General features: G+C 36.7%; 1 protein-coding gene across 2 annotated transcripts in view; it reads right to left on the reverse strand.

Annotated features, from left to right (window-relative positions):
* The window catches only part of TDRD7 (tudor domain containing 7), a 90,449-nt gene that overhangs the window by 51,016 nt on the left and 25,743 nt on the right, over positions 1 to 13,690 (reverse strand). For both annotated transcript variants that reach the window (XM_007110590.4, XM_007110588.4), the window contains exon 4: positions 13,216 to 13,429. In XM_007110590.4, the coding sequence (XP_007110652.2) occupies positions 13,216 to 13,429 (214 nt within the window). The remainder of the gene's footprint in view (positions 1 to 13,215; positions 13,430 to 13,690) is intronic.

Here is a 13,690-nt window from a genome sequence, read left to right on the forward strand (position 1 = left end):
AAAAAAAAAAAAAAAAAAAAAAATAGTTGGACAAATAAGTAAAATAGTAGAGAGCTTAGAAACACTCAATTTACATTATATCTTAGCACATGATAAAAGTGGCATTTCAAACCAGAGAGGGGATTCCTCAATTAACTACTTAGGAAAGAAACGTAGATTTCCCACTTCATACCCTAACCAAAAAAATTTTTATGTGAATTGTGCTGGATATATGTAGAAAAATTTTCTAAATATGAGGACAAAGAAATACCCCCCCCACCACCCACAAAGAGAAATAATTTGTATTCATGTCTGTCTCCCTCACTAGACCCCAAGTGTCTTAATTACTTGTGTTTCTTGTGCCTAAGGCAGTGCTTGGTACATGCAAGGGAGAGTGAATGCTGTAAGAATGAATAGGATGATTGAATGAATCAAAGAGTACATCTTGCCCAGCGGTGGGTACGGGACTAGTGGTGATAATGACAGTACACCTATTTCGTAATTTTTCAATAGTATGGAATACTCTAAAAATTAGATCAATTCTTTGAAATGAAGCACATCTCCTCAAAATATTTTAATTCTAAAAGAAATGATTAGATTGTAGGCTACCAGCAAAAGCTTACTTTGTATACAATGCTCTGCAATTATAAGAGCATCACATTTGTGTATTAATGCATCTGGGTAATGACAGAAGATGCCAAAAACATATCCAGCTCCTACTTCTGCAGAACTGGCAGGGAGACAGCAATACTTTCCCTTGCACCAGAGCCCTAAAAATGTATATTGGACTCTTCCCCTGCTTTGAGTCAGCTGTGAGGGCTCTAGCAGAAAGCAGAGGGTTATAAGCGAAGAGTACAGCAAGGATACGGCAGAGACTGCTATCGTGCAAACATTGGTAGGTCTAATGCACAGGAAAGAAAACTGTCAACACAGCAAAAGAAAGATGTTCAAGGAAAACCGCAGGGAAACGTGAAAAACAAACTTAATAAGATAATAGAGGTCCAACCAGTTTTATAACAGTAAGTATAAAAGACTTATTATTTTGTTTCTTAAAAGACAAATACTTAGACTGTCCCCCCACAAAAAGACTCCCAACTCAAACATATGTCATTTATTAGAGACACATTATTATCCCACGAATATTTATTTAAGGACCTACTATTACATGCCAGGCATTGTGTCAGAGGGTAATGATCAATGATTAAACAAGAGGAAGGTACCATTATTCTCATGGACTGCATGTATAGTTGAGAAAAGTGACTGTAGCTAGCAGCTAGTAGATGGCCCCCAGTGATTCTCCCCTCTGGTATCCACAACCTTGTGTAATCCCCTCCCTTTGAGTAACTCACTTCTAATCAATAGGATACTTCAAGGTTGAGGGGATTATACATAATTAGATTACAAAAGATTCTAATCTCCACTTTGCTAGCATAATGTCTCTTGCTGGTTTCGATGAGGCAAATAGCCATGTTAGGAAGGGCTATATGGCAAGAAATTGAAGGTGGTCTTTGGCCAACAGCCAGACGGAACTGAGGGACAGCTCAAAAGGGACGGATTGTACTAACAACCACACAAGTGAGCCTGGAAGGGGATTCCTGCTCAGCTGACCCAGCCATGGCCGATACCTTGATTGCAGCCTCATGAGAAGCTTTGAAGCAGAGGATCTAGCTGAGTGATTCTGAGATTCCTAACCCACAGAAGCTACAGGATAATAAGTATGTGCTGTAAACTGCTAAATTCGTGGTAACCTGTTACACAACAGATAATTAATGAACTGACAGAATCTGTATGTAAGAACAAAGTCTACTAAGTGCTATAACAGGGGCAGTAGGTGTTAACAAAAGCACATGACAAAAGCAACCAACTAAATTAGGAGGCAGAGAGAGGAGTAAGTAAAAAGTAAAGGTTATTAACACTTATTATAAAGTTATAATAATCTGAGTAGTTTGGCACTGCTAAAGAATAGACAGGTAATCAATGATTCCAAATGGAAAGCCCAGAAACTGAGTCATATATTTATAACAATTTAGTATTGATAGAGGTAGTGTTTCAAACCAGCAGGGAAAGAAAGGATTATGTCATAATTGATATTAGGACATCTGGCTAACAGGATTCCTACTCTCATGCTATACAACAAAATTAATTCTGGATGAATTAAAGGTTTAAATGCAAAAAATGAAACCATAAAAATTCTAAAAGAAAACAGAAGACATACTACATAATATGGGGGTAGAAATGCTTTTCTAAGCATAACACCTATATGCAGAAGCCATAAAGGTAGAGATTAATAGATGTAAATAGAATATTTTAAAGTTTTTGTATACCAAAAATACCATAATTAAACAAACTTGCCAACACTGGTAACATTGCCAACATATTACAGGACAAAAGGCTCAACATCCTTAATTTATAAATCACTTTTACCAATTAGAAAAACCAACAAAGGACAAAAACCTGTAATTTACAAAAGATCTATAAATGGGCTAATAAACATATGAAAAAATGTAACTTCCTTAAGAATCAAAATCAAAGAAACAGAAATTAAAACATATGTACATTTTTTCACCTTTTAGAGTAGCAAATAAAACACTGATGCCCAATGTTGGCAAGTGCACAAGCAAACTATCACTCCCATATGCTTCTAGAAGAATCTACCTGGTATAATCTGTTTAGAGCACAAATTAGTAAAGCCTTAGTGTGTATACCCCTCTTACCCAGAGAGTCTATTTCTACCAATTTATTCTAAGGAACTAGTTGTGAATATATGCAAGGATCATTCTACAAATATGTCCATTGTAGAACTGCTTACAATAGTGAAAATCATTTATATTCAACAATGAGTGACTGGACAATGGACGAGCCTGACACTAAAAATGATAACGGAGATGTGTACTTAATGATATGGAAAATGTTCACAATATATTGCCTTTTAAAACAGATTATAAAATAGTAATATACATAATGACCCAATATGTATTTTTAAAAATTTATATAAATAAATAATGTAGAAAGATAATTTTTAATGGTTACATTTATGTCTGGATTAGAGGTGACTTTTTTCTTCCTTTTACTTTCTTCTACTTTGCAAGTTTTCTATACCATACACATTAGTACTTTTGTAATCAGAAGAAAGCAATAAATGTATTTTAGAAAATGCTTCCTATAAATATTTAGTACATGACTTTTAAACCTACAATATCTCAGAAACCTACATTCATTTACTTTAACTTAATACTTGAAAGATGCCTTTTCAATCATGGTTCCCATTGGCTAATGCCAGACAGTCCTTTATTCATATCCAAAGTCCATGATCTTACTCACTACAATATACATACAGCAATTTCTTCTCTCATTCTAGGCCTAATGGAACCCTGGTCTTCAGTGCCATACTCATCTATGTTTTATGTATAAATATATTAAAAAGCACATTTTAATAATCTCATCATTTTAACAAAATACAACTGTCATGAATTGTATTTTTTTAGAGATAAACATTTCCCAGAGAAACCATAAATCAATTGTACATCCTCACTTTTGGCCCCTCTTTCTATTTTACTGTAGACACATGGTAAACTTAGATTGATACCTACAATATTAGAGAATATCAGTTATTTTTCTAGAACCTTCCAGTTTGTTAACCGGTAGGCATGAGTTCTTAACCAGAGTTTTTGAGAATGGGCTTCTGAGGCCCATGTATTCCCTGCATTAGTATACAAAGATGCATGTATATGTGCACAAATTAATTTTTCTGGGAAGATAATTTATAGCTTTCATTAGCGACTCTAAAGATTTGGTGACTCTAAAAAGTTTAAACTCATAATAACTTACACTACTTAATATTACTGCTTAATATTTCATAAGTTTAGAAATAAAATCTTTTGCTATTGCTCTATTTTGGTAAGAGCAACTTCTTTGATTTTATAATTAGAAAGGCAGCCCATAACCTCTGCCACCAGATGGTATTTAGATTTCTCTTAAAACGTATCTTTCAATTTGTATTATGCTCTTTAAAAAAAGATTTGATGAAGATGTTTTACAACATCTTTAATAGTGTATAATTAAAATAGTCTGAAATATAATCCATACAAAGTCAGACAGATGAAGACAATTAGGTATGTAGTTCTAGAAATCATTGTACAATAATGTACAAGACATTCGACTATATGGAATTCAAAATTCTTATGGAGAAAGGCAAAAGACAAAAGCATATACTATATTAATTCTCAAAACTGAAACCATATAAAAAGATTTTGCTATCAATTTTTAACCTTTTATTGTGAAATATTTATAAATTCATCGGAATTTGCAAAAAATGTACATAGAAGTCCCATGTACCCTTCACCCAGTTTCCCCCAAGGGTAACATCTTGCATAGTACAATGTCAAAACCAGGCAACTGACATTGGTATAATCCAGAGCTTATTCAAATTCCACCAGTTTTAAACGTACATGTGTGTCCGTATAGTTCTGTGCAATTTTACTACACATATAGGTCCATGTAACCACCACTACAATCAACATCCAGAACTATCCCATCACTACAAGGGTCCCTCTTTCTACCCCTTTATTGCCACACCCTTCCCCCTTCCCCAACCCCTGACTCTTGGCAACTACTTCTGTGTTCTCTGTCTTTATAATTTTGTCATTTCAAGAATGTTATATAAATAGAATCACATAGTATGTAACTTTTTGAGACTGGCTTCTTTCACTCAGCATAATTCCCTTGAGATCCACTGATGTTGTTGCATGTGTCAATAGTTCATTCCTTTTTACTGCTGAGAGGTATTCTGTAGTGTGGATGTATTCAGTTTGCTGAACCTTTCAACTACTGAAGGATATCTGGGTTTTTGCCAGTTTGGTGCTATTATGAATAAAGTTACTATTGACACTTGTGTATAGGTTTTTGTGTGAATCTAAGATTTCATTTCTCTGGGATTAATGTATAGGAGTGGAATTCCTGGGTCATATAGTGGTATCATGTTTTGTTTTTTTAAAAGGAAACTCCCCAACTATTTTCTATTGTGGTTGTACAATTTTATATTCCCAACAGCAATGTATGATGATCCATTTTCTCTGTATCCTTGCCAGATTCAGTATTATCACTATTTTTAAAATTGAAGTATATTTTACTTACAATATTATATTAGTTTCAGGTGTACAGCATGGTGATTCGGTATTTTTGCAGATTATACTACTCCATTATAAGTTATTACAAGAAATGGCTAATAAGATAATTCCCTGTGCTATACAATAAATCCTTGTTGCTTATCTATTTAACACATAATAGTTTGTTAATCCCATGCCCCTAATTTGTCCCTCCCCCTCCTCTCTCCCCTTGGGTAACCACAAGTTTGTTTTCTATATCTTTGACTTTGAGCTTGTTTCTCTTTTGCTGATATATTCACATGTAGTATGTTTTAGATCCCACATATAAATGTGGGATCTAAAACATACTAGTATTATATAGTACTTGTCTTTGTGTGACTTATTTCACTAAGCATAATATTCTCTAGGTCCATCCACGTTGCTGTAAATGGCAGAATTTCATTCTTTTTTATGGCTGAGTAATACTTCATTATATACATATATATATATATATATATACCATATCATCTTTATCCATCCATCTGTTGATGGGCACTTGGGTTGCTTCTGTGTCTTGGCTATTGTAAATAGTGCTGCTATGAACACTGGGGTGCATGCATCTTTTCAAATTAGTGTTTTTGGTTTTTTTCTGGAACATATGCCCAGGAGAGGAGCTGCTGGGTCATATGGTAATTCTATTTTTAGTTTTTTGAGGAATCTCCATACTGTTTTCTATAGTGGCTACACCAATTTACATTCCCACCAACAGTGTACAAGGGTTCCCTTTTCTCCATGTCCTCTCCAACACTGGTTACTTGCTGCCTTTTTGATGATAGCCACTCTGACAGGTGTGAGATGGTACATCATTGTAGCTGTGATTTGCATTTCCCTCATGCTTAGCAATGTTGAGCTTTTCATGTGCCTGGGGTCATTTGCATATCCTCTTTGGAAAAATGTCTATTCAGGTCTTCTGTTCACTTTGATTGGGGTGTTTGTTTTTTTGATATTGAACTGTATGAGCTGTTTATATACTTTGGATATTAACCGCTTGTTGGTCACATCATTTGCAAATATTTTCTCCCATTGTGTAGGTTGTCTTTTCGTTTCGTTGCTGTGCAAAAGCTTTTAAGTTTAATTAGGTCCCATTTAAAAATTTTTGCTTTTGGGGGCTTCCCTGGTGGCACAGTGGTTGAGAGTCTGCCTGCCGATGCAGGGGACACGGGTTCGTGCCCCAGTCCGGGAAGATCCCACATGCCACGGAGCTAGGCCCATGAGCCATGGCCGCTGAGCCTGTGCGTCCAGAGCCTGTGCTCCGCCACGGGAGGGGCCACAACAGCGAGAGGCCCGCGTACCACAAAAAAAAAAAAAAAAAAAAAAAAAATTTTGCTTTTCTTTCTTTTTCCTTAGGAAACAAATCCAAACAAATATTGCTACAATTTATGTCAAAGAGTATTCTGCCTAGGTTCTTCTAGGACTTTTATGGTTTTAGCTCTTACATTTAGTTCTTTAAACCATTTTTAGTTTACTTTTGTATGTCGTGTGAGGGAATGTTTTAATATCTTGTTTTACATGTAGCTGTCCAGTTTTCCCAGCACTAACTTGTTAGAGAGACTGTCTTTTCTCCATTGTATATTCTTGCCTCCTTTGTCATAGATTGACCACAGGTGCATGGGTTTATTTCTGGGCTTTCTATTCTGTTCCACTGATCTATGTGTCTGTTTTTGTGCCAGTACCATGCTGTTTCTATTACTGTAGCTTTGTAGTATTGTCTGAAGTCTGGGAGGGTTATACTCCAGCTTTGTTCTTTTTTCTCAAGGTTGCTTCAGCAATTCGGGGTCTTTTGTTGTTCTATATGAATTTTAGGATTATTCTAGTTCTGTGAAAAATGTCCTGGGTATTTTGATAGGGACTGTATTAAATCTGTAGATTGCTCTGGGTAGTATGGCCAGTTTAACAATATTAATTCTTCCAATCCAAGAGCATGGGATATCTTTCCTTCTTTGTATCATCTTCAATTTCCTTCATCAATGTTTTATAGTTTTCAGAGTATAGGTTTTTCACCTCCTTGGCAAAGTTTATTCCTAGGTATTTTATTCTTTTTGATATCATTCTAAATGTGACTGCTTTCTTACTCTCTCTTTGATATTTCATTATTAGTGTATAGAAACACAACAGATTTCTGTATATTAATTTCATATCCTGAAACCTTGCTAAATTCTTTTATTAGTTCTAATAGTTTTGGGGTGGAGACTTTAGGGTTTTCCATATAAAGTATCATGTTATCGGCAAGTAGTGACAGTTTTACCTCTTCCCTTCCAATTTGGATATGTTTTATTTCTTTTTCTTCTCTGACTGCTGTGGCTAGGACTTCCAATATTATGATAAATAGAAGTGACAAGAGTGGGCATCCTTATCTTGTTCTTGAATTTAGTGGGAAGGTTTTCACCACTGAGTACGATCTTGGCTGTGGGTTTGTCATAAATGGCCTTTATTATGTTGAGATATATTCCCTCTATACCCACTTTGATGAGAATTTTTATCATGAATGGATATGGAATTTTGTCAAATGCTTTTTCTGTGTCTCTTGAGATGATCATGTGATTCTGATCCTTCCTTTTGTTAATGTGGTGAATCACATTGATTGATTTACAAATGTTGAACCATCCCTGTGACCCTGCAATTAATCCAAACTTGATCATGGTGTATGACCCGTTTTATATATTGTCAGATTTGGTTTGCTAATATTTTGTTGAGGATTTTTGCATCTATAATCATCAAAGATATTGGCCTGTAATTTTCTATCTCTATAGTATCTCTGTCTGGTTTGGGCATCAAGATAATGGTAGCCCCATGGAATGAATGTGGGAGTGTTCCCGCTTCAGTTTTTTGGAATAGTTTGACAAGTTCTTCTTATATGTTTGGTAGCATCCCCCTGTGAAGCCATCCAGCCCTGGACTTTGTTTGCTTAGAGTTCTTCTATTACAAATTCAATTTCACTTCTAGTGGCCAGTCTGTTCAAATTGTCTGTATGTTCTTGTTTCAGTCTTGGCAGGCTGTATGTTTCTAGAAATCTGTCCATTTCATTGGCATATAACTGTTCATAGTATTCTCTTATATTTTTTAAAAATATCTCTGTGGTATCAGTTGTTATTTCTCCTCTTTCACTTATTTCATTTGAGTCCTCTCTCTTTTCTTCTTGGTGAGCCTGGCTAAAGGTTTATCAATTTCTTAATCTTTAAAAAAAACCAACTCTTCATCTCATTGATCTTTTCTATTGTTTTTATGATCTCTTACTTATTTCTTCTCTGATCTTTATCATTTCATTTTTTCTGCTGACTTCGGGCTTTGTTCTTTTTCTAATTCTTTTAGGTGGTAGGTTAGGTTGTTTGAGATTTTTTGTTTCTTTTTTTTTGCGGTACATGGGCCTCTCACTGTTGTGGCCTCTCCCATTGTGGAGCACAGGCTCCAGACGCGCAGGCTCAGTGGCCATGGCTCCGGGCCTAGCCGCTCCGCGGCACATGGGATCTTCCTGGACCAGGGCACAAACCCGCGTCCCCTGTATCGGCAGGTGGACTCTCAACCACTGCGCCACCAGGGAAGCCCTCTTGTTTCTTGAAGGACTGTGTCACTATAAACTTCCCTCTCAGAGCTGCATTTGATGCATCCCAAATTTGGAAAGTTCTATTTCCATTTGTCTTTTGAGGTATTCTCTGATTTCCTCTTTTTTTAAAACATTTTAATTTATTTATTTAATTTGTTTATTTTTGGCTGCATTGGGTCTTCATTGCTGTGCGCAGGCTTTCTCTAGTTGCGGCGAGCAGGGGCTACTCTTCATTGTGGGGCGCGGGTTTCTCATTGAGGTGTCTTCTCTTGTTGTGGAGCAAAGGCTATAGGTGTGTGGGCTTCAGCTGTTGTGGCACGTGGGCTCAGTAGTTGTGGGTCGTGGGCTCTAGAGCACAGGCTCAGTAGTTGTGACGCACAGGCTTAAGTGCTCCACAGCATGTGGGATCTTACCGGACCAGGGCTTGAACCCGAGTCCCCTGCATTGGCAGGCGGATTCTTAACCACTGTACCACCAGGGAAGCCCTCTGATTTCCTCTTTGATTTCATCATTGACCAAGGTTTTTTAGTAGCATGTTCTTTAGTCTCCACATGTTTCTTCTTTTCCCATTTTTCTTTCCATAGTTGATTTCTAGTTTCATACCATTGTGGTCAGAAGAAAAATGCTTGATATAATTTCTTCCTCTTAAATTTGTTGAGGCTTGTTTTGTGGCCTAGTATGTGATCTGTCCTGGAGAATGTTCCACGTGCACTTGAAAAGGATGTGTATTCTGCTGCTTTTGGATTTAACGTCCTATAGATAGCTATTAAGTCCAATTGGTCTGTTGTGTTGTTTAAGACCACTGTTACCTTATTGATTTTCTGTCTGGATGATCTGTCCATTGATGCCAATGGATGTTAAGGTCCCCTACTATTATTGTATCATTATTTTTAATTTTAGCAATTCTGATAGGTGTGTTGTGGTGATATGTCAATGTAGTGTTTTTTAAAAATATTTATTTATTTATTTATTTATTTGGCTGTGCTGGGTCTTAGCTGTGGCACAGAGGATCTTTGTTGCTGTCTGTGGGAACTTCGTTGCAGCATGTGGGATCAAGTTCCCTGACCAGGGATTGAACCCGGGCCCCCTGCACTGGGAGCACGAAGTCTTAGCCACTGGACCACCAGGGAAGTCCCTGTCAATGTAGTTTTAATTTACATTTCCCAAACAGCTAATGAAGTTGAACATATTTTCATGTGTTTTTACATTTAAAGTAATTATCATTTTGTTAGGGCTTATGTCTGCACTTTATTATTTGTTTTCTATTTGTTCCCTGTTTCTCATTCTTCTATTTATCTTTTCTTGCACTCTTGTGGGTTAAACATTTTTGAAAATTCCATTCTGATTTATTTATAATGTTTTTTTAGTATATCACTTTGTATAGTTTTCTTATTGGTTGCTTATGCATTTCAATACACATATAACATCACATTCTACTCATCTCAATGTTTTGCCACTTCAAGTGTAAAAACCTTACTTTCATCTAGGTTTCCTTGCCCTCCCTACTTTACAAATACAATTGCTTTAAGTTTTTCTCTACATATGTTAGCACCTCATCAGATGGTGTTATAATTTTTACTTCAAACTAATATGATTTAAGAAACTCATGAGAAGGATAATCCATTTATTTATACCTGTTTTCACCCATTTTGTTCTTTCCTTTCTTAAGTTCCAAGCCATTTTATATTACATCTTTTCTGTTGCGAGAACCTCCTTTAGTTACTCTTTAAGAGTAAGTCAGCTAATGACAAATTCTCTTAGTTTTCTTTCACCTGAGAATGTTTTTATTTCCCTTTCAGTCCTGAAGTATACTTTTGCTGGATACAGAATTTGTGGTTGATAGGTTTTTTCCTTTCAGCACTAAAAATGTGCCATTTCCTTCCTTCATGATTCCTCCATGACTGTGAATGAGAAATCCACTGTCATTAAAACTGGTATTCCCCTATGGGTGATGTGTCATTTCTCTCTGGCTGTTTACAAGATTTTTTCTTTGTCTTTAGTTTTCAGAAGTTTCATTATGATGTGCCTTGGTGTGGGATTCTTTGGATTCATCCTGTCTGGGATTTCCTAAGCTTCTTGAACCTGTAGGTTTACGTCCTTAGGCAAATTTGAGAAGTTTTCAGCCATTATGACTTCAAATACTCCTTCAGCCCCATTCTTTGTTTTGAGGCTCTGATAATACAAATATTAGATCTTTTTTTATTTTCTCCACAGGTCCCTAAGGCTCTGCTAGATGTTTTTTCCTCCCATAGGCCCCTCAGGTTCAGCTAGTTATTTTGTTTTGTTTTGTTTAAATCTATTTACTCTGTTGTCCAGATTGGGTAATTTCTATTGTTCTATCTTCAGGTTCACTAATTCTGTGCTCTATCATATTCATTCTGTTATTGAGCTCATACACTGCATTTTTATTTTGGTTGTTTCATTTGGTTCTTTTTTTTTTTTTTTTTTTTTGTGGTACGCAGGCCTCTCACTGTTGTGGCCTCTCCCATTGCGGAGCACAGGCTCCGGACGCACAGGCTCAGTGGCCATGGCTCACGGGCCCAGCCACTCCGCAGCATGTGGGATCTTCCCGGACTGGGGCACGAACCCGCGTCCCCTGCATTGGCAGGCGGATTCTCAACCACTGCGCCACCAGGGAAGCCCTGGTTCTTTTTTGTATGTTCTCTTTCTTTGGTGAATTTTCTGTTTTTTAATTTTTTTCAAAAGTATTTGCAATTGCAAATTGAAACATTTTTACAACAGCTGCTTTAAAATCGTTGTCAGATAATTCCAACATCTGATTTATCATAATGTTGGTGTCTGTTGGTTATCTTTTCTCATTCAAGTTGTCATTCTCCTGCCTCTTAGTATAAAGATTGACTTTTTTTATTATAACCTGGACATGTGGACATATGTTAAGACGAATGTCCTATTTTAGCAGGCAATCACTCTGTTTAGGTTTATCATATACCTCCTGGCCCACTTTTGTAGGCTGTGGCTCCAATAATAGTTTAGTTTTCAGGGCCCTCATGGTGCTATTCTGGTCTGGTACAGCAGAATACACTTCCCTGGGCCCCTGCTGCTGGGGAGGAGGGCTGGGAGCACACTAGGCAGCAGGTCAGAGAGCACCACCTTGGGCCTACTCTGTGGGCTGCTTGGTGCTGGCAAGGCCCCCACTCCATCACTGCTAGTGCTACCTGCAGGGATGGAAGGCACTTACCTGGGCCATGCAGTGGCACTAGGTGAGAGGGAGGAGACACCAGGCCATGGGGTGGAGAATGTTCCTCTGGGCCCACAATCCAGGATGACTGGTTTTGCTGTCATTTTATAGATCTAAATCTTGAAATTTAGGCCCACAACCAGAGGAGACAATGGTACCTCAGTCACATACTGGACATAACTAGTGCTTTGGGTCAAGATCCAAATTTTAATTATGTATTTTCTAGACCTTATCAAAAGTTATAATAACTAACCATAAACACCATTAAATATATACATTATGAAAAATATTTAAGGGTTACTTTATAAAAAATACCAAAATATAAAAAATTAGTACCCTTTTACCTAACTTAACAAAATTAATTATTTCTAAATAGTCTAGTGTGGGGGGAGTGCTTGGGGGGAAGGGGACTATCTTTTATACAAAATGGAATTTTTGAACACTGATTTAAATGAACATGATACAACAAAATTTGTTTTGTACAGGTACAAACAGGATGGAAGAATGTGATACTGATTCATCAGGAGATGGCAAGCTTTTTCTGTGAAGGGTCTAACAGTACATATTTTAGGCTTTGCTGGCCATATGTCTCTGCACAACTGCTCAACTCTGTAGTTGTGTAAAAGCAACTACAGACAATATATAAATAAAGGAATGTGGCTGTGTTCCAATAAAACTTTATTTACAAAAACAGGCAATGGGCCAGATTTGGTCCATTAGTTGTAGTTTGCTCACCTGAGTTACCTCATAAAACCATAAAATTTACAGCCAGAAAGGAACTTTGAGATCACCCAGTTAACATTTTCATTGGTCAAATGAAGATACCACAGCCCCAAAAGATGAAATAATTTCACTTATTTCACCTGGCTAGTGAATGGCAGCATTCAAACTAAAACTTTAAAGTTGTGTTATTACTTCCAGTCCAGTATTCTGATGCATGGATATATAATGCTACTGTATAATTATGGGTATAATTATTGGAACACAGTAGAATGTACAAATCAATCAGATTTTATTTAAAACTTACAAAATTAATTGTAAGAAAGGTTTTCAGAAAAAGTAAGTTACGCTGAAATAGCATCTTAGATCAATTTGTGAGAGCTTTTAAAATAAATTTTACAAAGAGAGATTACCAATAATGCACAACAAATACAAAATGGAGATATTCAGAGAATGACATTTAGGCAGCCAGGAAAGTGGACTAACTAGTTATGATGCATTTCTTTACTAACATGTGAACTTGTATTACACAAAACAGAAAGTACTTCCTTCTTACCCTGAACACACATGTTTAATATTTATTATCCTAGGTTCACCAAACTTCTCCTTTTAGTCAGACAAAGCCCAAATACCTGTTGTTGGGAGACATGGTCACATGCCTCTGCACTGGAACATCTTTGAATACTTCATTTCCAATAGTTGTATGTAATGTGTAAGGCAGCATTTCAGCAACAGATTTAACTCCAAGAGAGTTTCCTTTGTCTCTTAACAGTGTTGGATTAGGTTTTTTGCTGATAGAAAAATCTGAAGAAAATCCTGGTTGTCTGAGGGTTGCTTTTGGTTTTCCTATGAAGTCAGGCATACATAATGGAATCGATTAGCTTCCCAAAACCATGGTTTCATTATGTCACTCCCCTGTCCAGATGTTTTCTGTCGGTCTCTATTCTCAGAACAGTTTGTAAGAATATGAGGAGGTGTCACACCAGTCAGAATGGCCATCATCAAAAATCTACAAACAATAAATGCTGGAGAGGGTGTGGAGAAAAAGGGACCCTCTCCAGCATTTATTGTTTCTAGAATTTTTGATGATGGCCATTCTGACCGGTG

Source organism: Physeter macrocephalus, chromosome 9, assembly GCF_002837175.3.
Source record: "Physeter macrocephalus isolate SW-GA chromosome 9, ASM283717v5, whole genome shotgun sequence".
NCBI classification, from domain to species: domain Eukaryota; kingdom Metazoa; phylum Chordata; class Mammalia; order Artiodactyla; family Physeteridae; genus Physeter; species Physeter macrocephalus.